The 26,481-nt window shown below is 42.6% G+C and overlaps 1 protein-coding gene across 3 annotated transcripts; it reads left to right on the top strand.

Annotated features, from left to right (window-relative positions):
- The first annotated feature begins 45 nt into the window (after positions 1–45).
- Positions 46–25,062, top strand: LOC142152089 (C2 calcium-dependent domain-containing protein 4C-like). Of its 3 annotated transcripts, none has more exons than XM_075208359.1 (2): positions 46–104; positions 23,759–25,062. In XM_075208359.1, the coding sequence occupies exon 2, from the start codon at positions 23,835–23,837 to the stop codon at positions 24,990–24,992; it is 1,158 nt and encodes a 385-aa protein (XP_075064460.1). In that variant the 5' UTR covers positions 46–104; positions 23,759–23,834; the 3' UTR covers positions 24,993–25,062. The 3 variants fall into 3 exon arrangements, with proteins under 3 accessions (XP_075064460.1, XP_075064459.1, XP_075064458.1); XM_075208358.1 differs by having other exon boundaries at positions 60–109; XM_075208357.1 differs by lacking the exon at positions 46–104 and adding an exon at positions 13,313–13,381.
- The last annotated feature ends 1,419 nt before the right edge of the window (positions 25,063–26,481 follow it).

Genomic DNA, 26,481 nt, shown 5'->3' on the forward strand with positions numbered 1-26,481 from the left:
CTGGGTTCCTGCGTGTTTGTGTCACGGGGCTCGTCACATGGCATAGAGCGAGAGCGGTCATGTGACATGGACGACGGCGCGGAGATAAAAGCCTCTAGCACCGTGTAATGTCTGTATACATAGCATGCACCCGAAAACTGAACGGTTTAGGGCAAAATATCAGAAATTACACCTCATTCGTAGCGTTGTAATTGACATTAATTTTGCCCGAACCGTACAACATTTTTAGGTCTGACCTTCTTTTTCCTATGCTCTGTTACATATGACTAGGATGGCTATGCAATGATATAATCTGTATAACTAGCCAACTTTTTGGTTGATATGATATAACATGCAGTGTGGGTTGTCAAAGGTGACTCAACCCGTCCACCTTATAATGCAGAGTCTGTCAGTGGATCTCAATTAATATCAGCGTTGTGAAAATGATTAGACACACACCAGTAGTCTGTATAATCACGTCTGATTTATTACTGATACAAACTGTTATGTATGCAGAACAACTGCATACTAGCATATCTTGTGGTTACATGTTTTCAAGAAACAGTTCTGGTGGTTACATACCCTGACCAGCTATGACCTTTCTTTGAACTGCAAAATAGTCTACACCTTTGCTGGTGGTTATTGCATGTGTCTGGTCTTAAACACCTGTTTCCAAGAATGTTTTGTTCTCTATGTTTCACAGTAAAACCTTAGCCTTAAAATTGCAAAGCATTTTACTTATAATTCTTGTAGTTAAGCAAATTGTTCTTGAAGCGTTCTTTAACTTAACTATTGATTACAAGTCTTTAAACCTATACACTTTAATGGAGAGATCATTGTCCCATTCACAGAGTGGATGGGCCTTTACATGAGAAAGGGGTGTCATGGTCATGCCCCCACAGGGCTCAACTTCCTACTGGCCCACCCCTTCCCCCTAAAAGCAGCAGTAAATGGGACATACCTCCCAACCAGGCCCAATCAGTAGAAAGCTAGATATAAGCCTACCTCCCAACCAGGGCTGTAACAAGGAAGTGCGACTGTACTGGGCTAGAGCCGCTATGGCTGTCCGACATTTGCTCCATTGCCCACCATACTACAGGGTAGCACCTGCGTGCAAAGGTGGTTTGCCACATGGGCCTATGGCAAACCACCCTTGCACGCAGGAGTTTTCCCAGAAGGCTGTCAAATTATGGGGTGTTTTTACATTTTGTTCATACTTGCCAACTTTAGCAAGTTGGCTTTTGGGGGGAGGGAGCCGTGTGGGGATGGGGCTCGGCGAATGAAGTCATTTGGCCCTCCCCAAAACTGTCATCACAATTTCAAGCCTATTACAGCAGGGGGTGTGAATTGGGTCCTAAGCCCCGCCCCTTCCACTTAACTAATGAAGTGACCAGGAACTAGGAGGCTGCCCTGCTCTCCCGGGAGGGCTTCCAGAGATCTGGGAGTCTTTCGGACATTCCGAGAGAGTAGGCAACTATGGTTTTCTTTTTAAATATAAATATATATATATATATATATATATATATATATATATATATATATATATATATATCTTTTAGGCAGGGACCCAACGCTAATTGATGCAGCCCTAGCCTATTTACTTTCAGGAGGTTGGCCCCTCGCTATGTGCCACTTGGATCAGCCCAAGGCTGACCCATCCTTCCCCTCCCTGCTCTTCCCTTCCTCCTTTCACCCCATCCTCAGTCTCCGCCATTGACGATGTGAGCGCTGCATTTAAAGAGAGGCCACCATGGCTAACACCCCATCATAGAGTATACATCATGGACACCAACCCCTTCTACAATAGAGAGAGCTGATTATATACATATCAGTACATAGTAACTAGAGCAACACGCCACATTAATACATAATAATAATAAACTTACAGTGGTAACTGCTTACAGTACATAATATAGGTAAACATATCTTATATACTGAGGTTACTACATTTCACTACGATCTCATCCTACAATGTCTCTAAACCACACTAGCTCCTCTAGTTTCAATTATTCTCTTTTCTAATTAGATTGTAAGCTCTTTCAGTAGGAGGTACCTCTTTACCCTTTGTTGTCATGTCTGCGTTTATTTTGTCTACCTGTTTTATGTATGTCCTGTTTTCCCCACTGTCCAGTACTGCAGAGGAATGTGGTGACTTATTGTTCTGGTTTCCAGGAGGTGAATAGTAATTGTCTTTTTTAGAAACAGGACCCCAACATTCCAGGATCAGGCCAAGCATCAACTGACCTTAAGACGACAGCACCAGATAGTCATAGTAACACAGGGTTGGAGAATGCTTGTAAAGGTCTAGGCACTGCTGCTGGAAAGCAGCATCTACTTTTGTATGCTTTTGTAATCTTACCAGACTTTTGATTTCAAGTAATTTTTGCCTCCAACCTTTGTGATGATATAGGTTTCTTCGTGAGTATTTCAATACATAATTAAGGCTTCAAGATATTTTTAAATGTAATGGCTAGCTGTAAAGCTATCTGGACCACAAGCCTTCTCCATCTTTTGTCCTTTTATTACCTCTTCTACTTCCTTTGAAGAAATCTTCCTTCCCAAATGTTCAACCATGGAGGATCTAGCCTCGGCAGAAGGTATAAATTAATTCCAACAGGAATAAATTTATTTCCTTATTCAATATTGCATTGGGTTTGGAATTTATAGTGTATCTGTTGTACTCAATGGAGATTTTGTTCCTATGGGAGTGTTTAACAAACAACTGAAATAATATAGTGATAGCGCTCAATTGTCCTTTGAAATTGAATTTCGGAATGACGTCAGAGTGAAGGGGCGTGTCCCTTTTTCTTTTTTTTTCTTTTTTTTTTTTAAAGAAAACAGACATTTAATATACCATATAAGAAGTAAAAAAAATTATGTGCTTATATTTTACATGTGGTAATAGCACCTACTTTAATGTACTGATCATGTATATCATTTATTCTGGATAATTTTTTACTTCTTATATGGTATATTAAATGTCTGTTTTCTTTACCTCCTACTGGTTTATTCTGACATATATAACAATGCTATTTTTTTTTCATTCCATATCCTAATCCAATTACATTATATTCTATTTCATTACCTTTTCAATTTCAAAGGACAATTGAGTGCTATCATTATATTATTTCACCAGTTACAGAAGACACGAGTCAGTACATTGTCAACACTGGCAACTGTAATGTAAGGATCTGCCTCAATACCTGCTACAGTACAGACAAGTGGCTACACTGACAACTGCCCATGCTTTTTCACTTACTGCAATCAGCATTAGAACTAAGAGACCACACATGTTTGCAGTCTTTATTAGGCTTTCACTTTTACCAATTTTTGATTGAGCAAAGTTGGAATTTATTTTCTCTACTGCTAGGTCAAATAATTTTGCTTTGTTTCCCTATGTATAGACTTCAGCTTTGTCCCTCACGATTTTACCTTCTCCAACCCATTTGCTTCAGCTTTGTCTTTCAGGCCCCATCCTCTCAGGACTAAGTAGCTTGTATGTCTCTGATAGCTACCATAGCCAAGTGGTTGTCTCCTTGGAGCAACTAGCACTGTAACCTTTTGCTTGTGCCAAAACACGGGCAGTGCTGGGTTAGAGCTGCGGTGTAACACTTTGCAACAACACTCAGAGACACACAAAGCAGTGATTGCCGCTCTGACACAAGCAGTCCTTGCGGCTAGTACCGGCTATGAGTTTTTTCTTAGCCAACTCATTTACCTGATCACTAGATCTCACATTTTTATTTGGGAACAACAAATGGCAGCACCCATTTTTTGTCCTGTAAACTAAAATTCTTGCACCCTTGTTGTGGACCTGATTCACCGGCAGTTTGAGCTACAAGCAGCATCATTCCCCACAGAGCATATTAAAATGGAACTTGTCATCTCCCTGCTCACTGACCAAGCTGTGGCATGGGCTGCACCACTCCACGACAAGAGTGATCTGTTGATGGATAACTACAAAGAGCTTTTGGCCACAATGAAGCTGATCATTGATTCTCCGGGTCGCAACCGCCAATGTCTCTTCAAGACTGGCCAGGATTGAGCAACTTGGTCACTCTGCCACTCAGTATGCCATTGAATTTCTGACACTTGCAGTAGAGACTGGATGGAATGATGAGTTGGAATTGCGGATGGCTAAACTCAAACACTAATGGTGAAAGGCGATATTTTAACTTCGAACACAGTAGTGTTTGCAGTTTGAATTTAAAAATTGCTAAAATACTTTTCTATTATTTAAAAATATTATTTAACAATATTTGTAACACAAATTGCATACATCAAATTTTACCAGCAATCAGAAACTGGGAACGAAGATCACAAGCTGCAAACTTCAAATCGCAAATTGGAATCAGGGACTTATGACAATTGTACCACAAACAAGTTAGTGTTATGAGCCACTACTCTACTTGTGACAGCTCACGCTGATTCTTAGTCCCGGCAAATACTAAGCTACTTCCTGTGGTGTTGCCACGTCTCTGCATCTGTTGTGCTTTTGCCTGTCGGTCACATGACCTCAAATGGGCCCCTTTCATTTAAATAGCAGGGAAAGCTTAGACTCCTTGCCTTTTATAGCATTGTGCCTGCCTCATTACCTGCTGTTCTTTTTAATACATAGCTGATTGATTACCTGTTTTCTGACCTTCTGCCTTTTTACTGGATATTCATTTGCTGCCCATCTTGACCCTTGTCTTCTTTTGAACTACCCCTGCTCGTTGCCTGCCCCAGCCTTATGGCTTGTCTATGGTTATAGAAAAGATTACATACCGCACCGGGTATAGTCAAAACCCCATAATTTCTATCATGATCCAAAAATCATAGAATAATACTTGGGGGGGTGCACCCTCACATTAGTATACTTCATTGAGAATGGGAGAGGTTGTCTGTGATTATCCCTGCTCGGTGCCTGGGAGCCGTTGCTTTTAGTGTCCATTGAAACAGTGAAATTCCATAAAATTTCAAACCAGTGTGAAGATTTTCCAGCACCTCTAATTAGAACTAATGTCTCTAAATGCTTGATTTGCACCATAGAAAATAAAACACCCTTAAAATCTGTTATAGGTGGTACCCATATTTTGCTGGAAGTTATGTGGCTGAGAGTTACTCTGCCCTATATCTAGTGGCAATGTCCAAAATTAACACCTTAAATATAAAAGTTGAATTGCTGTAACTCACTGTGAGCAGGTAAGAAAGGGGTTAATTTAATGTTTGTTTATTCTCTACACCAGGGGTGTCCAACCTTTTAGCTTCCCTGGGCCACATTGGCAGACGACGAGTTGGTTTGGGCCGCACTTAGGATACACTAACAATAACGATAGCTGATCATCTAAAAAAACATAGAAAACATAGTTAACATATATATATCACTTTTTTTTAAAAAAAATCCCCCTATACTTACCTTTCAATCGCCCTGTTCAAAAAATCCTCTCTAGTTATTATACTATAATCACTTTTTGTATTGTTTCGATACAATATCATTTAAGCCAGGCATTGTATATCAGGGTGCCCTGACCAGGCCTGCGGTACCTGACATATACACCACTGTGACCCCAAATTGTGACCTGTTTTGATAATAACACCACTATGTTAGTTAAGGGATACCAACTTATAATGGGCCAAAGAGAATAATATATAATGCCCCATTCGTAATACAAGTAGAAGTATGTAGCAGGGAGATAAGGTCCATGATGCTCCAGGACCAGGTGACTTTTATTCACTTGTCAGCATCCCTTGAAATAATAAAAAAAATCCCCCTTAACTCACCTTTTAATCGGCTTGTTCTACTGTCCTCTTCTCTTCTTTTCTCCAATTCTGTGCTGCTGATTGTTCTTCTTGCGCGGGTGTCTCCTCCTCTGTGCTGCGCTCCGCAATGGCTGTTGGGCGTGATGACATCACGCCCGACATTGACTGCGAGCGCCGCACAGAGGAGGAGACAAGGGAGGGAGCCGGAGTACCAGCTGACGTGACCGCAAGGTAAGTAGTTTCTTTTCTTTTTTTTTTGCAGGATTTTTTTTTTCCATTAAGAACGCTGCCCCCTTGCCACAACCAAAACTCCTTCTGGGCCACATTTACAGGCGTGCTGGGCTCATCTATTATGAGTTTTATTGTAATTATAACGTTTGTTTATTCTCTAAACCATCTATTATGAGTTTATCTTTTAGGGTATATTTTTAGCTGTGAAAAACAAATATAAGTTGGTAAGTCTGCATTTTCGAAGACTTGCCCTATAAGGTGCCTATATAAATTATGGTTAATGGGTATATTTTGGCTTTCCGCTGCAACCAGTGGTCGAAGTATTTAGTATTTGGTGGTATGGACATTTACAAGTGCCGTTGTCACGGTTCACTGTAGAAGCCACTTACTGGTATCGGCACAGCTAACCTGGAGGCGCAGAGTCTAAACGTACTCCTGGTCTTCACCAGGGACCTCCGCAAGGAAGTTTGGAATTACCTGCTAGAGTATGTGAAATGGTGTTGTAAGAGGTACTGTACTGACCAAAGGTAGGACGGTATAGGGATCAGGCCGAGACATAGTGAGGCGTTCAAAGGTCAAGCCGGGCTGGCTGCGCAGTACAGAGGAGGCACACAAAAGCGAGGTCAGACGGTCCGAGGTCAAAGCCAAAGAGGAGGATGATGCCCAAGGGAGATCCATAATAGGTGTCAGACAAGCCGGGTCAGGAGCCAAAAGGTCAATCCGGAAATAGCTGATCACAGGAAAACGCTGGAGCAGGGGAACCATACCACGATACTCTGGCACCCTCATGGTGCCAGAGACTTCCTGATATACGAAGCGCTATCTGCCTTTTGGAGAGCGGGGGTCAGGTGAACGGAATAGCGCCCCATTGCTAGGCAACGGGACGCGGACCCCTGCACATGCGCTCGGCCGCGGGGCGGAAGTACATCATTTGTCCTGTGGACTCGGAGACAGGCGCCCGTCCCCGGCACCGAGTGAAGGTGCGGGGACGGCGCCTGACAGCCGGTATGAAAAATGTAATGGCAATGTAAGGTAATGGAATTTTAAAGTTTACAATGAAGGCAGTAGAAGAATTGGCGATACTGCAAACCACTGTATACATCCCCACTTTGACCACAGAAGCATTCCCACAAATATTAGACAATAAGGTCATTTTACGAATTGCAAAAGTGGAAAACTTTAGCACAAATTCTTTTTATTACATCACACACAAGTGAGATTAGTTTTGCTGACAAGCACATGGATCTGCTGACCAAGATGGAGGAATTTTGGGTGGCGCAGAAATTTGCGAGTCAGGGTAGATCAAGGGCAATACTTGCTACGTGCGGTTTAGGCGCACAAGTACATGCACAGCCCCCCTCCCCAAAGTCCTTAAATGCTCCGAGTTTTTGGAGGTCTTGGAGATTGGGTGAGTCACAAAAGCACATTTGTAGGTGAACTTTGCCTTGTGAAAAAAAAAATTCTTCAGACATGTGGAGATGGTGCCCGAGAAGCGGGCGAAGGTGCCCGCCATCGCTATGCCCCTGGAGGGGCTGAAGATGCGCCTGGTGCCCGGGAAGGGGATGAAGAGTCCCCCGGTAGCTGAGCCCTGCAAGTGGGTGAAGACAGAAGAGGAGAAGTACTCACCCGTCCATCGATCCAGCGGCGGTGAGTATAACTTCTTTCTTGCAGGTCCTGTGCGCGGGGGAAGGATGAGCCAATCAGGGCTCATCTTTCCCCGCTGGCCAATCAGCGGCCGGATGCGCGAGCCAATCGCGGCTCGCGCCCGGCCATTCAAAAGATTGGCGCCGACGCGAGCCAATCAGCGCTCGCGCCGGCTGATGACGTCACGCCGGCGACTATATAAGTCGCCGGGTGGCGCCATTTTGCCAGAAGTCCGTCGGCGGAGAAGAGAGAGGACGTCTCTGCAAGACGTCCAGCAAGAAGACCAGCGGCAGCGGCGGCAGGGGGCCCTTGTAAGGGCCGTGAGCTACCCTGCCGCCAGAAGACTTCAAGCAAGCCGCCGGAGCGGAGATCGTCGGCGGGGAGCTCTTGTAAGGGCTGAGAGCGCCCCCGCCAAGCAGCCCTCAACAGCGCCGAAGAGGAGAAGAGGCGCCGCCGGCTGGAGGGTCTTGAAGACCCGGAGAAGAAAGGAAGAAGACGGCGTGGCAAGTTGAGTATCCTGCGCAGAGCAGGTAAGTATACTCAACGTTAAGTTCGGGCACTAGGCCCGTGGGCACAGTCGGGCACAAGGCCCGTGGCACGTGAATTAGGGGCACAAGGCCCAGGGACCTGGGCACTAGGCCCCAACGAAGTTTAGTGGGCCAGTAGGCCATTAGTATCTATATAAAGGGGACAAGCCCCTATTAGGCAGACAGGGGCGTGAGAGCCCAGGTACAAGGGCACAAGGCCCTTAGGTAGTTAGTGGCCTAGAGGCCATAGGAAGGCCAGAGGGCCTGGTTAGAGGCTGGTAGCCTGTAGGCTATTAAGGGCACAAGGCCCTCAGTTAGTTAGGGAGGCCACAGGCCTCAGGCAGGGGCTAGGACCCCCTAGGTAGTAGGGCATAAGGCCCTAGTGAGTGGGCTCAGAGCCCTGAGGTAGAGAGGGGGCTGAGGCCCATGAAACAGAGCAGAAGGCTCTGGGTGTAGCTGGGCAGAGACCCATGGTGTGTAGGGCATAAGGCCCTGGTGGTGGTGGTAGAGGCGTGAGAGCCTTGTGAGAGTAGGCGCGGTCCTGTGTGAGGTGAGCACACGTGGTTAGGAGGTACGGTCGAGCGTAGGCTCCTGTGGTGCTGTAGCAACCTGCTGGTTGGCTAGCAGCGGTGTGCTCGGGTAAGTAGCGGGCAAAGTACTGTAGACTGTATTTATTCTGTCTGTGTGGCGAGTGTAGTTTACGTTACAGTATTTTGGTGTGCTATATAACGGTGTCCAGGGGCAAGACGTCAGGCCCCCATTAAAGGTAGGCTCTTGTTCCTGTGGTTTTCCTGTGCTAACCCGTGCTGTGGGGGACAAGTGTAAGTACCAGCATACACATAGTCAGGGGAGAACACACGTAGTTTTCCTGTCCCTTAGGTCCCCGGGGTCACACTGGTACCCAGAGGGGGGTGGCTGAGTGAGTTGGTGGCAGTACAGCACACCTTGAGGCAGTTCCAGGGGCGGCCGTGGTTCTGATCAAGGGTCCTCAAGGCCGGTTCCGTGCAGGTGGACCTGTGGTTCCGGACGTAGGTGTGAGATACCCGAGTACAGGCAGTCGGGCGGTTCAGTTCGATCGGCTGTTCCGTGCGGCAGTCGGCCCGCGGGTTAGTGTGCTGTTTTACTGAGCCTCAGCCGGGCTTAAAGAACCCGTACTTAGGGCCTGTGTGTGACTCCATAGCAAGAAGGCAGCTTCTTGGTACGACCTGGGTGAGGGGGTTAGGAACCGCCCTCCGGTTTAGGCTGTGAACACCGGCTGGTGTTCCCCGTAGCGTGTAACTGAGTAGTTCCGTTAGTGCACCACACCTAGTTAGTCGTAGTGGTTGACTTAGTTGCGTTGCCGACCATTAGAACGTTGTTAGGGTCGGGTCGCCGTTGTAGTTAGTCCAGTTTTGTGGGTGCCATCTTAGTCTCACGGAGAGCGTAGAGGGAGGCTGTGTGTTCTTGTCATCCGCAGGAGTCGGGAAGGTGCAGGAGAACCGGATCGGAAATGGGAGTGTCCCGGTGAGTATCACGCTCGATTCCCCCTTTCGGTTAGGCCCTCACCGGCAGGTGTGTGAGGTACTTGAGGCGGGATTAGTCCTCGGATTAGTCTTGGCCTTCAGTGCCTGTAGTCCCCCGCGTCTTGGCAAGAACAAAGTGAGGAGGCGGCAAGGAGCTTGGACTGACCGTGTCCTTGTCCTTTGCCGTAGTCTCGGACAGCCCTTACCTGGTAGGCACGGCCGTAATCCCTGTCTCTATCTTAGAGGGACGTGATTGGAGGTGACTGCGGCTGCGGATCTGCTGGGATTGGATCGCAGCTGGGAAATCGGAAGCGGACTGGAGGTGACCATCGTTTTCAAGGTGAGTTCTTTTGTGTTGCGTCTGTCCCTGTCTTTCCCCGCAGGGGGCGTTACAGACATATAGGGGCATATTCAATTCTCAGCGGAAACGCCAACAATCTCGCGGTCCGCGCACGATTACCATTATTACGGTAATCGGGTGCGGAAAAACCGTTAATACAGTAATTTACCCGCTGGATTTCAGCTCACAGCTCCCTGAGCCGCGAGCTGAAATCCAGCTAACTATTACCGAAGCTAAACTGAGCAGTATATTAGGAGAAAAGCAGAAAAGTTTAAATTTATGGAGTGGTTTTAAGATAGTAGTAGGTTGCACATTGATATCAAGTTTTTACTGTTCTCACCCTAGGCCTTTTCAACTTCCACTAACATGCAAAACTTAGAACATTTGCAAGCTTGAGTAGATATGCTGATATGGAGCAAAAAGATCAAATAACAAAGAAGAGAATATATAAATACAGCTGTTATTAATGGATGGAAACAAGTTTAACTGAATGCAATGTGAAAATTAGCATGTCGTTACAATCCTAGATCCAGTTTTTCTTGTATCTCTTGAATCTCTGGACTTACTTGTTTATTGACTTGCTATAACTTAGTAAATGTGGTGTGTCATGCTTTTGCCTACCAAAGCTGCATGCTCTGTTGTCGTAATAAGTCAACAAAACAGTCTATATCACTAACAATCTGAGGTTATAGGGCCAAAAAAAAAAAGGAGCAAGTTTGCTCCTGGACAAACCATGTTATAATGTAAGGGGTGCAACTTTAATATTTTGCATGTAAGGAAAATACTGGCTGCTTTTTCATGTAGCACACAAATACTTGATAGCTAGATACATTTTAAATTTACTCCCCCCATGCAATGCAACATGGTTTTGCCAATGTGCAAAGTTACTGCTTTTTTATGTTTTGCTCTCCTTAATGACTCAGGCTCATGATCTTTGAAAGCACTTCTCATAAAAGTGTTCCAATCACCCAGTATCTTTAATACATGTGTTGAGCATAAGAGTATGAAAACTATGAGATGGCTATTTAAACTTTCTACAATATATATGTTCTATGGCTATACTTTTAGAATATTTTTATTATGGCTACAAGTATTCTTATATGTGCCTATGGAAATGGTGAGCACATTAGTATTTATGATATCTAATTTGTATGCATGTTTTTCTGTTTTGGCTTAAAATATGAAAATCTGTTATTTTTAAATTATGTCATCTATTATGTTCTTATCACTGGTTATGACTGGTCTTTTGGAAATCTTTTACATGTATGTTAGCCATTTTTGCTGAGCGGCTAATTAAATTGTGTTTGGAGCACTTTTATAGAGCTACTTTTAAAGATCATTTATGGACTATAGGCCTGATTCATTAAGGAAAGGTAAGCAAAAAATTGAGTAAATTTTGTTACTCAAGTTTCTTGGACAAAACCATGTTACAATGCAAGGGATGCAAATGAGTTTGTTGTTTTACACATAAGGAAAATACTGGCTATTTTTTCATGTAGCACACAAATACTTGATAGTTTATTTGTACACTGAAATTTAAAGTTAATCTAGGACATGCCCTACCCCAACTATAAATCTGTCATCACATTTTAAATTTACCTCCCCCTCCAATGCAACATGGTTTTGCTGTCAAAGAAGCGTCCGCGGCGGTGCTGTATTGTATACAGCACCGCCGCGGACGCTTCTTTGACAGCGCCGCGGCTGCTGTATAGTACAGTGCTGCCGAAACAGAGCTGCTGCACATGCGCCCGCGTTTTGGTTTTATTTGCGTGGGGGGAAAACCCCCCCTCATAAACATCCTGCGTGAGCCCCTGTGCGTGGTGTTATATAAGGCTTCCACTGGCAGGACCGGCACATGGTCACCTTAGGTAGCCGCATTCATCTTACTCAATTTTTTGCTTACCTTTCCTTAATGAATGAGGCCCATAGTCCATAAGTGATCTTTAAAAGTAGCTCTATAAAAGTGCTCCAAACACAATTTAAGGCACCACTCTCTCCATAGGAGCTGCCTCCATACCACTTACCTTTTATGGAGTAGGGATGGAGTGGCATGTCCTCTAGGGAGTGTAGCAACAAAGTGACATCAAAGCTCAGTGTCGCTTTTCCGACTTATTACCAACATGGATTAGCAGTAGCTGCTGGCCCTCCATGTCAGTATCCAGCGCATAGTGAGGAGGCACCACAGGGAGAATAGAAACTCCTAATGAGTGACATTATGTCACTCAATCAGTGTTATAGGTGCCCTCTAATCCGTGACACCCTAGCCAACCATCTAGGTTCGACTACTGGTAGTGCCTGCCCTGTCAACTGGGATTTATGGAGTAGTGCCGTTGATAGTACATATAACTTTGAAATAATTTCCAGCAATGTTCTCCTCTACCGGACAAGTGAATGCAATGTGTTTCAGATATTAGGAAGAATGTCATTGACAAGTGACATTGCTAATGTCGCCACAAATGAACCATAAGAAGATATCACTATTAATATTTTAAACTGGGGAGTTTTTCTTACACCTAAGCATAAATTGTGCATATCTTTTCCTCATATATTATAGGATGGAAATCTGTATTTTTCCATCTGCTTCCTGAACTGCATGCTCGGATCCCACTGATTTCTGTTGCTTAGAATTTGTACTCAGCTCCTCTTCTCTGTAAATGTAGTACCAGGCTGATTAAGCACCTTCATTTCACACCGTTGTTAAGGTGACTGATGAGGTTGCTCTGATGAACAAAGTACACGTCTCAGCTTGAGCAGATTCAATTTCCTTCAAGGTACAGTCACAGGGAAGCACGCATAGAGCACAAAGCAACAGAAATGTATTTCCACTTTAAATCTAATTCATTCACATCACATAGTGCAGACTGTGATCATTCAACTAATCAAAAGCAGAATATCCCATACTTAATTGCTTAATATGCTTGTAACTTATATAACTGCACTTCAACTGCTAGCATTTATACATCAGTCACACTGGGGCTTGCTTTTATAACTGTCTTTTGCTTCTTACATAGCAGCAAATGTATTAAATGTGCTTTGTATGCAACTAAGAATAATACTGATAAGGGTTTTAGATTTTCCCAAATGATATTTAGAAAATTAACATATAAGCTGTAAAATGTTCAAAATATAAATTGAAAGAAAAAAATCATTAGTACCCTATAATCTTCTATGGCATACAGCGATATTGGAGTTCATTTAAAGTCTTCAGGCATAGAAGAGGTTAATAAGAGGAAGTGTCATTGCAATGGCTCTAGCTGAGAGGTAGTGTTCAAATATGTTAATGAGCTTCCATCTTATTGGCCACAGTCTTACCTCTAGCCATTAATAAGGGAATACAAGACCATTCTGGAGTCGCACCTCACCTGTTTTACTGATACCTGCAGCATGGCATCAACAGGTTGCTGTCGACTGGACAGGTAGGTCCTTATAACTCAATTTTTACATCTCTGCAGTGTTTATATGTTATTAAGGCATTGATACTGTGAACAGTAAATACAATTTGACCATTTTCCTAAATGGTTTATTTAATGTAAAAATACATCATTATCATCATCATCATCCGTAATTTGAACCTGCTCATGACCATGCCCAAATAATATGGCTTGGACAGGCGTATGTGCATCTGAATCCCGATCTGCATCTGTTCACAATTGAACTCATCATCACTGTACTAACGGGAAAAGCTTATATACAGAAGGTGTGCTGCACATTGGAGATTAGGTATGTTATAAAGTTATGGTACATATATATTGTAGAAAGAATTCAAACAAAAAATTGAGTTATAAAATAGCTCAGTTTTGGTTGGATACACACATATAACTATAAAACACACTTTTCTTCTGTAAAACCCGGTAAAGCAGCTTTCTAATCAAAAGTGATCAATAAAATGGCAATAGGATAGTACTGACAGCAATATGTAACAGAATGATATAAAATAAAATAAAAAAGCTGTAAAATTAAAACAAATTCTATTTTTTTTCTTTATACAAACTGAGCTATTTCATAAAAATCAATAAGACACTTTAGTTGGGGGGTTTGCAATTTTTAAATCCAGTACATCACCCTCTGGGCTAGTTTTCCCTTATATACCCCCCTCCTCCCCCCGAACCAAGCTACACCTGTTTTATTACATGTTAAGTGCTTGGGATATAATTGGTAGCACTGCTTAAAATATCTGGTGACAGAATGAGTGTAAACTGGATTTTTGCTATTTGTAATCTGTTCATTTAAACCAATTAAAAAAGTCCTGTGATTTTTACCTATATATTTATGATTACATGTGTGCACTTAGAGATATAATGATGTACTCATGCACTTGATAAAACAATTATCTGGTATTTTTGTGAATTCGTAGAAATGGAACAGAATTTTGAATGAGTATTAACACATTCATTACATTGTTCACACTTGAAGAATCCATTTGGTTTGTTTAACCTAACCTAGTATTGTTTTATTTCATTTAAACAGTTGGGAGCTATCAAACCTTTGAGAGTTTTTTTCTTTGAATATCAGGTGACTTTAGCTGACCTTATCTAAGATCGGGTCACCAAGGAGACTGTTTCAATGTTATTTTATGATCTTTTTCATTTGATTTTCTTGGCAGCTATATTCTAGAACAAAAACATTTGGTTTGTATTTCTTTCTAGTTTCTGTGCTTTATTTAATATCTTCCCCTAAAAATTAACTTCCAACTCCTCTCCTTCCTCAAATACATTTTTAATTTGTTGCCACTTACTTACCTTTACTCACATTTTATTGCACCCAATAAAGCATTCCCTGCACACTACACTACTTACGGATCTCTACTCCATAGTAACCATTTCACAGAATGAAGCCTCACATCTGCTCATTACCATCTGGGTATTCCAGCAATAATTACAAAGTGCTATATTGTGATATCGCAGTGTAGTAAAGAGCCTCTTATAGCACAATATAGTGAGGTACTGTAGGAATTGCTAGGAGGCAAGGCAGTGATGTCTGCAAATGGTTACTAGGAAGATAAGAGTTGTGAGTAGTGCAAGGCACATTCTGTCAGATGTTGAGCTAATTGTAGAACTGGTAAGTATTGCTAATAAATTATAAAATGTATTACAATAAAACTGTTACTTTTTTGAGGGTGGAGATTTTGGGAGTTTTTAGGCGAAATATCCATTAAACCTTGCTGGCCCAAGACCCATGGTATTCATAACTTGTACCAAATATAGACTTGAGATTAGTTGATCTGGGTGTGTGGCATCTAGGATACTCCCAGATCTTAGGTATACGGAACATCAAGGCTATGTGTTGTATAGTTCACTGTGACTCATCATGGAATATAAAAGGTAAAAATTAGGTAGTGATATTGTAGTAAATACATTTTATTCTTCAAAATCCCAATCACTTACATAAAATAATGCTAATTTTTTTTTATATGTGTAAAGAAATGGTGGATGAGGCTCTTCTCTGGCAGTGAAGCTCCAGAACCACATGGAGCACTAGGAGGGAGGCAGTATGATGAACGCATCAGTAAGAGAGCATCTATGAGACAAGAAGGATGTGTTGGTGTTATAGGAAATGGTTCTAGTGCTGACCAAATAGTGGAAATAATAAGATTGGTCGACATGATCGGTGGAATATTTTTCCAACAAAATATCACTGTGAAGTTGGTGTACTATTTCATCATCATCATCATCACCATTTATTTATATAGCGCCACTGATTCCGCAGCGCTGTACAGAGAACTCATTCACATCAGTCCCTGCCCCATTGGAGCTTACAGTCTAAATTCCCTAATATAGACACACACTCACTATTTTAAACTTTTGCATAATGTGATGCACTTGGAGCTCTATTTTCCTAATACAAGTTGGACACAATTACGCCCCAAATTGTAGGCGCAAACTGTGTCAGCTAAAAAGGATGCAATTGTGGGCATATGAAAAGCTGCAACTGTTGCAAGATACGTGCAGGTCTGCACCAGTAGCGCCCGTATTATGCCAGGTATATGTCACATACATTAACATCCATGATTACAACAATTTTTTTCATTTGCAAAATATTTATTTGCTTTTAAGCTTTAATAAGACTTCAAAAACCTCTACAATACAGGAGAAACAACTCCCCATCTCTCATATGTGAAAAAATTTACTTTAACACACACAGGCACACACAGCGTCAGTGGAGATTTCGCAAACAACCAATCACAAGTGGTCAGCTATTACTGGTGGCCATCATTATCATCATCATCATCATCCGTAATTTGAACCTATGGCCATCCGCAAATAATGTGGCTTGGACAAGCGTATGTGCATCTGAATCCCGATCTGCATCTGTTCACAATTGCTGAACTCCACATCACTGTACTAAAGGGAAAAGTTTATATACAGGAGGTGTGTTTATTGAAACAAAGATATACATTATAAAAAGAATTCAAGCAAAGATTTGAGCTATAAACTAGATCAGTTTTGGTTAACACAGCCATAAAATTGCAAAATACACTTTTTTTCTGTAAAACACAGCAAATAAGTTTTTTATCTATCTATCTATAAATCATGATCAATAGAATGATAATATGATAGTATCGGACCCAATCGAAGCAGCAGAATTATAGAATATAGTAAAATGGTTGTAAAATTAAAAGAAACTATAACCCTCAACCAAGCTGGACCTGTCTTATTTATTTACATGTTAAGTTCTTGAGATATAGTTGGTAGCACTGCTTAAAATGTCTGGTTACAGAATGAGTGTAAACTGGATTTTTGCTATTTGTAATCTGTTCATGTAAACAAATTTTAAGGTGTACTTTGAATTTACCTAAATATTTAAGATTACATGTGTGCGTTAAGAGATATATATAACTGATGTACTTATACACTTCATAAAACAATTATCTTGTATTTTTATAAATTGATGGAATATGAAAAAGGATTGAATGAATATTAAAACATTTGCATACATTACATTGTCTTCATTTAAATAATCTATTTGGTGTGTTGGAGACTAACCAGCTAGTATTTGTATTTATTTAATTGTAAACACAGCTGGGAGCTATCAAATCCTCAAGGGTTCTTATTTTTTAGAATATCAGGTAAATTTAGCTGACCTTACCTAAGATCAGGTCACCAAGGAGACTCTTTCAATGTTTTTTTCGTGATCGCTTTACTTATTTAATAATAATAATAATAATTATTAATTATAAATAATAATTTTTTTCTTAGCTGTTAAATACTAGAATAAAATAAGAAACATATGGGGCCAGATTCATTAAGGTACTTAAATTAAGAAGTTTCTTATTTAAGTTTCCTGGACAAAACCATGTTAAAATGCAAGGGGTGATAATTAGTTTATTTAAGATAAATACTGGATTTTTTTTCATGTAGCACACAAATATCAACTTTAAATTTCAGTGCACAAATAAACTATCAAGTATTTGTTTGCTACATGAAAAATCTGCCAGAATTTAAGTTATGTGCAAAACAGAAAACTAATTTTCACCCCTTGCATTGTAACATGGCTGTCACGTAAATGCAGAGATGGCTGCTAACCGGTATTAGCGCAACTGAACAGGGAGGCGCGGAGTCTAACGTACCCCCAGTATTCACCAGGGACCCCCGCAAGGAGGTTTGGGCTTAGCTGCAGAGGGTACGCAGGTCGCGGTTCTCCAAGACAGTCACCGGTGTAGCGACAGTAGTAGACAGGCGTAGTCAGGCAATCCAGGTCAGAGCCAACCGAGTGGTGCAGTACAGAGGGAGGATCCAGAGAGAAGTCAGGTCAAGCAAAATAGTCAAACCAGCCGGGCAGCGAGGTACCAAAACGAAACACAGGAGAGTAGTCACAGGAAGCCGAGTCAGAACCGAATAACACACTGGATCAGAAGTTCAGGAAACGCTGGAGCTGGAGTGAACCAATACTCTGGCACTAGACATGTGTCAGAGGCTGCTTTATATACCCTAATGTGCCTCCTGATTGGGTTAGGGAGATTTTGGCGGTAAGACATGCTGGCTGCAGACAGGTGAGCAGAGATAGCGTCCCACTGCTAGGCAACAGGACGTGGTTGCTGAGAAGGTGCAGGCGTCCATCTCCTGCACCAAGTGTCAGTGGGGAGACGGCACCTGACAGTACCCCCCTCCCCTGAAGAAGAGGAGTTGAAAATCTGGTTCTTCAAAAACTTTGAAAGCAGTTGAGGGGCATGTAGGTCTTTCTTATCCACCCAGGAACTCTCTTCGGGACCATAACCCTTCCATTGGACGAGGAACTGAGTCTTACCACGAATGGATCAGGATTTTAAAATGCGTTCAATCTCATATTCGTCGTCCAAGGCTGTCTTGATGGGAGGAGGCGGAGGCTGAAGGTTGGAGAATTCGTTAAGAACCAAAGGTTTTAATAACGAAATATGAAATGAGTTATGCACACGGAGTGAAGGAGGTAGATGGAGCTTATAAGTAACCGCATTAATAATATGAGCAATGCGGAAGGGACCAAAATATCTGGGAGCGAATTTCATTGAAGGTAGCTTGAGCCTGAAATTACGTGTGGACAGCCACACCTTGTCCCCAACGTGAAGAACTGGAATCTTCCTACGGTGACGATCAGCAAAGTGTTTATGTCGTACCGAGGACTGTAAAAGTTTAGATCGTACCTGAGTCCAAATCTTCGAAAAGTCATCGACCATCTCTTGAGCTGCAGGTACCGATGCACTGGGAACTTCTGAAAAGGTGGGAAGTATGGGATGTCTGCCAAAGATGGTAAAGAAGGGAGATGTTCCAGAAGATTCATGTTCATGGATATTATGTGAAAATTCTGCCCAAGGTAAATAATCACTCCAGGAAGATATGTGATCAGAGCAGTAACAACGGAGGAACGTCTCCAAATCCTGGTTGACCCGCTCAGTCTGACCATTGGTCTGGGGATGGTATCCCGATGAGAATTTTAGCTTAATTCCTAGATTGCTGCAAAAGGATCTCCAGAATCTTGAAATGAATTGTACACCTCTGTCAGAGATGATCTCAATGGGGCAACTGTGAATCCGAAAATTATTCTTAATAAAAAGAGTGGCTAGATCAGCAGCGGATGGCAATTTCTTGAGAGGGACAAAATGTGCCCATTTGGAAAAACAATCTACCACCACCCAAATAGTATTGAAGCCATGACTATTGGGGAGATCAGTAATAAAATCCATGCTGATGCTTGCCCAAGGTGAGTCTGGAACCGGGAGCGGAAGAAGAAGGCCTGCTGGTTGACGCCTAGGTGTCTTGTGATGGGCACATAAACCGCAAACTGCAACATACTTATGAACGTCAGCACTCAAGGATGGCCACCAATAGCTGCGGGACAAAAGAGCAATAGTCTTCTTAACCCCAGTATGACCAGCAAATCTGGAATCGTGGGCCCACGCCAACAGTTTGGGACGAAGGTGGGCCTCCACAAAAGAACGTCCAGCAGGGGGTGTCTTAACAGAGGATTTAGTCAAAGCCAAGATCTTCAGAGGACTGATGATAGGTCTAACACCGGACTGGCAAGAATCCGAAGGATCAAAAGACCTGGAAAGTGCATCGGCCCTGGAATTCTTCAACCCAGCACGGTAAGTCAGGATCAACTGGAATCTGGGAAAAAAAAGTGACCAGCGTGCCTGACGAGGGTTAAGGCACTGAGCGGATTCCAGATAGGTGAGGTTCTTATGATCTGTGAATACCGTGATAGGATGGAGAGCGCCTTCAAGCAGGTACCGCCATTCTTCTAAGGCTATCTTGACGGCCAGGAGCTCCTTGTCACCGATGCTATAGTTGACCTCACTGGGTAAAAATTTCCTGGAGTGAAAGCCACATGGAGAGAAAGTGCCGGCAGAATTCTTCTGAGAGAGAACTGCTCCCACACCCACCGAAGAAGCATCCACCTCTCGAAAGAACGGTCGTAGTTGATCAGGCTATCTCAAGACAGGAGCGGTAGAGAAAGCTTCTTTAAGAACTTTGAAGGCCAAGACTGCATCCTGAGGCCAGTTCTTGGCTAACCTACCTTTACGGGTATGTGACGTGATGGGCGAGATCAATAAAGAGAAGTTTTTAATAAATTGCCGGTGATAGTTGCAGAATCCAATAAAATGTTGAGTAGCCTTCAGGCCAGAGGGTTGAGGCCAACTAAGGATAGATTCTACCTTCTTTGGATCCATTTGGAGATCCATGCCAGAGATTATATACCCGAGGAAGGGAACCTGAGGTTGATCAAAAAGGCACTTCTCCAATTTGCAATATAGGTGATTAGTACGAAGGCGAGACATAACTTCTTTGACATGATCCCGATGAGAGGTGATGTTCTGGAAGAAGACCAGGATATCATCAAGATAGACGACTACAGATAGATACAAAAGATCTCTGAAGATTTCGTTGATGAATTCTTGAAAAACGGCAGGGGCATTACAAAGCCCAAAGGGCATCACGAAGTACTCATAATGTCCGTCTCTCGTATTAAAAGCGGTTTTCCACTCATCATCTTGGCGAATACGGATAAGGTTATAGGCCCCTCTAAGGTCCAGTTTGGTGAAAATCTGTGCTCCACGAATCCAATCAAAGAGTTCTGATATGAGAGGTAACGGGTAACAGTTCTTCACCATAATAGCATTCGGTAGTCAATACAGGGTCTAAGGGTACCGTCTTTCTTTTTGACAAAAAAGAACCCTGCACCTGCCGGAGAGGAAGACTTGCGGATAAAACCACGTTCAAGATTCTCAGCGACGTATTCAGACATGGCCTGGGTCTCTGGGAGAGATAGGGGAAAGACTATGCCTCTAGAGATGCACTTGTCAGGTACGAGGTCAATGGGGCAATCCCAGGGTCGATGAGGCAGGTACTCGGCTGCAGCTTTGCTAAATACATCTACAAACTCGGCATAGGCCTCAGGAAGAGCAGGCTGTGGAGTTGAGGCTAGACAAGAGATTGAAGACTTAGGAGGATGTACAGCAGTCAAACATTGTTGCTTGCAGATGGATCCCCAAGAAATGACTTGGGCACGAGACCAATCGAACTGCGGATTGTGAGCTTTAAGCCAGGGAAGGCCCAAAATAACAGGATTGACGGACTGAGGAAGAATCAGGAAACGTATCCACTCAGTGTGAAGCGCTCCTACCGCCAGCCGTAAGGGACTGGTAATGCGATCAATGGAACCATTGCTGATACGATTACCATCAATTGCAGTCAGCGCCAGAGGCTGTGGCAATGGAAGAATGGAGAGACAAAGCTTGGAAGCCAACTCAGCGGAGATAAAGTTCTCAGCGGATCCAGAGTCCACAAAAGCTTTCAATTTCTGGGGGCCATCTGGAGAAAATAACGTAGTAGGCATCAGAATGTCTCAAGGAATAGGGAGTGAGGGACTTGGATCCTAGGACGACCTCCCTGTCATCGCCTAGGATGGGGCGTTTTCCCGGCCTCTTGGAGCATGAGGAGAGGAGGTGACCCGAGTCCCCACAATAAAGGCAAAGACGGTTTTTGATGCGTCTGTCACGCTCCTCCTGGGAAAGACGAGAGCGGCCAATTTGCATAGGTTCTTCCGGAAGAATCAATGGAGCTTGGAGCTGAGGCGCCAGGCAAGGGAATGAGCGCTGGGTCCGTTCACGTTCTTGCATACGTTCCCTGTGGCGGATGTCCACCTTGATACACAGAGAGACCAAGTCGTCAAGATTAGACGGAAGCTCACGGGAGGCCAAATCGACTTTGATATGGTCGTTTAACCCTTGCCAAAAGGTGGCTACCAGAGCCTCATTGTTCCAGCGGAGTTCTGAAGCCAAAGTGTGAAACTGTACGGCATACTGCCCAGCAGTGAGTGAAGCTTGACGGAGAGCTAATAGGCCAGAAGCGGCGGAGGAAACACGGCCGGGCTCATCAAAAACTCTCCGGAAATTCTTAATGAAGGTGGAAGAATCTCGCAGCGTAGGATCGTCTCGTTCCCAGAGGGGAGAAGCCCAAGACAAGGCTTGACCAGAGAGGAGGGAAACTATGTAAGCCACTTTAGTCCTCTCAGAGGCAAAATTTTCTGGAGAAAGTTCAAACTGAATACAGCATTGGTTAAGAAACCCACGACATTCTTAGTGGCTGCGGAGGTAAGCGTTACTGCTGAGGCCGTCTGGCTTGCTGGAAGAGACCCCTGAAGGGTGTCTAAACAAGAAATAACCCCATGAAGTCTTTGCAAGAGTTGTGCCTGATTGGAGTCATGCTGATCCACCCTGTGGGCTAAGTGGAGCAGAAGGTCCCGAGCTGAGGGTTCGTCCTGTCCACTCATATGGCCAGAGTATACTGTCACGGAATTGCAGAGATGGCCGCTAACCGGTATTAGCGCAACTGAACAGGGAGGCGCGGAGTCTAACGTACCCCCGGTATTCACCAGGGACCCCCGCAAGGAGGTTTGGGCTCAGCTGCAGAGGGTACGCAGGACACGGTTCTCCAAGACAGTCACCGGTGTAGCGACAGTAGTAGACAGGCGTAGTCAGGCAACTGCGGTGCAGTACAGAGGGAGGATCCAGAGAGGTCAGGTCAAGCCAAATAGTCAAACCAGCCGGGCAGCGAGGTATCAAAACGAAACACAGGAGAGTAGTCACAGGAAACCGAGTCAGAACCGAATAACACACTGGATCAGAAGTTCAGTAAACGCTGGAGCTGGAGTGAACCAATACTCTGGCACTAGACATGTGTCAGAGGCTGCTTTATATACCCTAATGTGCCTCCTGATTGGGTTAGGGAGATTTTGGCGGTAATACATGCTGGCTGCAAACAGGTGAGCAGAGATAGCGTCCCGCTGCTAGGCAACAGGACGTGGTTGCTGAGAAGGTGCAGGCGTCCGTCTCCTGCACCAAGTGTCAGTGCGGAGACAATGGCTTTGTCCAGGAGACTTAAATAAGAAACTTCTTAATGTAAGTACCTTAATGAATCAGGCCCATGGTTTGTATTTCTTTCTAGTTTCTGTGCTTTATTTAAGGCATCTTAAATTAAGAGTTAAAGGTATTTTCTATTGCTACACTTTAAGTTTCATGAGGTTCTTAAATTAATGTCCTTTAACCTTATGATGGTAAACAGAAATTTCTCTAGATAAAAAACAATAACCAGACAGACAAAGGTGGCTGAATCGTTATACACAACTAAGTTGATTACATCACAGAAGCTTAATTGTTTTAATTACATTTAAAATATATACAAATTCATCATCAACATTTATTTATATAGCGCCAGCAGATTCCGTAGCGCTTTACATTTGAAATTAAGGTAATATTGCAGTAGTGCTACTGCATAATAGGTTCTGGGGAGGACCAAGCAGTCATGGTACACATTGGTACCAATGACAGAGTTAAAAGTAGAGGGATAATCCTCAAAACTAATTTCAGGGAATTATTCTGTAAACTTAGGACCTGCAATTCCTCGTGCGACAATTGCCTTTAGGACTTCATGCATCTTTTTTGCACCAGACTTATAGTGCCATAACCGAAATAACAACTTTTCTGTCTTAAGGCTGTAACATTTGAGTGTATTCATTATAAATTTTGTAGCTAATCGTGTGCAGTCCTCTGACGTCAGGGAAAAGCGAATATTGCCGGATGGTAGATAAATATAGATAAATAAACATTTTAATTCAATATTGGCCTTCTAATGCTTATTTAAATCTCCTTGTATGATTTTATAATTGAATATTCTTATTTATATAGTAATAACATGGACTATTTTAACATTTTACACTGAGTATATACTCAACTGCTCGGTTATAGATCAGTGGGTGGAACATTATGCTTTTTTTATACACATACCTAATATTTCTGTTTTGTTTTTATTATTTTATAGCATGTCCATCCTCTGCTTGGACTGTGAATGTCGATGTCACTGAGTGGTTCCCGACCACAGACATTCTGTGCAGACCATGGTCGGAAAAGAGAAACCAAAGCATCATCTTCCTACATTCACAAATGTGTTAACACCAGACAGAATACCTGAATTTTTTATACCTCCAAGGCATCAAGCTCAAAAGGACCTTAGAGTCAATCCTCATTACCTGTCCATCCCTGACTTCAGTGGACCAGTGTTTGAAGCAATAAAGCCAAGCTCATTCAATGCCCATATTATCCAGGTGGACAGTGTGGAAGAGTCCCCTGAAGAAGACAATACTAACGGTGATCCACAATCACAGGCCGCTTTGTCCCTGCCCCATCTCCCAAAAACACAGACCTGCTATGGTTTTTGCACCTTACTGGAAAGCCCAAACACAAGAAGAAAAGAGTCGTTATTCCACAATGATCCTGGTAATCAACCCATTCTGCTTTCTCGATCTCGCTCTAACACTATCTCTTGCAGAGGAACATCCTCACCAAATAGCTTAACTCTAAGGTTGCGGCCTCTGCGATATTCTGGTACTTTAGAAAGTGACACAACATCTTCTACGGATTCATCTCCTTTTAGTTCTCCTCTACTCCACAGGTCTCTCCCTATGTCTCTGTTGAAAGCTTTCAACCAGGATAAAATGTTTTCCAGGTCTTTGAAAGTTGGCTGCAAGCCGTCTGCTTTCAGAAATGGTTCAGTCTCCACTGATGAAGACAGCTCAACAGACAGCAGCCCATGTGTCACCAGAAGAGCATCCCAAGAGTGGGGAAATATCCCTCCTGCACATTCCAACATTGGCCTGCTACTGTCTCCTGGACAGTTCCCCTTAGACAACACTGTACATCTAGACACAGGAGGAATATTAAGGCTCTCCACTGAATATTGGCCTGAAAACCTGAGACTCCGCATCCGACTTGTCAGTGCCGAGGGACTTTACAAACAGTCTGTAGATCCCAAAAACATCAACTGCTGCATTTCCTTTTCTCTTGTACCAGGGAAAAACCAAAAGCAAAGAAGCACCTTGATCCGAGGAAGCCGTAACCCGATTTTTAACGAAGATTTTTTTTTTGAGGGGCTAGAAGCCCACGATCTTCTGCAGACAACTCTGAAAATAAAAGCTCTAAATAAGGGATCTGGTGTAAGAAGGGAAAGCATCCTGGGGAAAAGTAAACTCCATCTCCTTAATGTTTTAGTGCTGTAAGACACATTTTCTATTTGGTTTGCACTGAATCATATTAAATGAAGCTAAAATAAAAACATTATATTCTAAATATTTATTTAGTGTCTCTGTTCTTCTTAAATATGTAGCTGACATAATTCATCATCCGGATTTGAATGTCAGTTGTACAAACTAACAATACATACATTTGCCTATTGCATATTTTTTCAATGTTTTACTGTACAAAATAATTAAAAAAGAAATGTTAGCCACATTTGATATTTACAACATTTGGTGACTGTGTTGGATTTTGAACCCAACAATACTATTCTATGAGTTCCTTTAATAACTTGTTACAAAGGCAATGTCAAGTGGAACTCCCCTTCCCTGCCAGCCAAGTGCAAGTGTTTTCATGCTTTCCACTTGTGACAGTCATATGTAAGGGTAGTGTCCGTGTGGGACTTTTTGGCTTTTTTTCCCATGTAAGATGATATGGTGAATGAGGGTTTTGGGGAGTATTTTATTGAACTACAGTCTATTTTAAGATAATAACATTCATTGATGACATCTTCTAAAGAGTGTAAGAAATTAAATCTCACGTTAATTGTAAATTGGGATTTACCTTCATAGAACTCTATGGGGGAGATTCTATTCAGCGCAAAGTCACATTAGAACCTTGTGATGTGTTTCTGTCGGCATTTCCTGGTATTAAAGTACATAAAATATTGCTTATTATATCACTCCCCTATAAGTGATCTTTTAGTGCACTAACAGCCTGCAGAGTATCATCACACAAGGCTTCAATATGACTTGAATTGAATGTCCTCTTATGTCCTATAATAGTATATCAAAATTTATTTCCACCACTTTAAAATAGTTATTAAAAAGTAGTTGTGTTTTAGTTAACTCCCAAATAAAACATCACTTTTATTGAATGTGGCTGACATAAGTGCAGATTTTGCCTGGGTGCAGCATTTGCAGGCAAGCAAACCATGTGGCCCTGCATTTGGGACACATGCAGACACTGTTTAGCATGCAGGACAAATATTGTATGTTCTTGTTTGCTGCACACATTACTGGCTAGCTCTATTTTTACACAGCACTTTCCAAGGGTTTTAGATTTAACTTTAAATCAGCCGTGGTAGGTTTTCACATATTTTTACTGGATGATTAAACAAAATAAAAAATCTGATCTGAACAGAATACAGAACAATATAATAAGGAGGGGTAAAAAATCGTCATCTTCATTTATTTATAAGCCACCACAGAATCCACAACTCCATACAATGAACACAATAGAAACAGAACAAAATACAAATAAGTAAGGTGCAAGAGAAACAGTAGCATCAGTAAAGATCAGTACAATAAGAAACATTAGAGAAATCAACCATTAAAAGATACATCTAGAAAAAAGGAAACATTACAAAGAGGATGAGGAAATAGGAAGTAGAGAGGGCAATGCTCAAGAGAGGTAACATTAAAAAAGGGCAGGGAATAGTGGTGGTGGAACAAGAGGATTGAGTTGTTTAGG

This window comes from Mixophyes fleayi, chromosome 4 (assembly GCF_038048845.1).
Source record: "Mixophyes fleayi isolate aMixFle1 chromosome 4, aMixFle1.hap1, whole genome shotgun sequence".
In the NCBI taxonomy this organism is placed as follows: Eukaryota; Metazoa; Chordata; class Amphibia; order Anura; family Limnodynastidae; genus Mixophyes; species Mixophyes fleayi.

Excerpts from the sequence above, each read along its gene's own strand:
- LOC142152089 (XM_075208359.1), top strand. The coding sequence starts at position 23,835 with ATGGTCGGAAAAGAGAAACCAAAGCATCATCTTCCTACATTCACAAAT.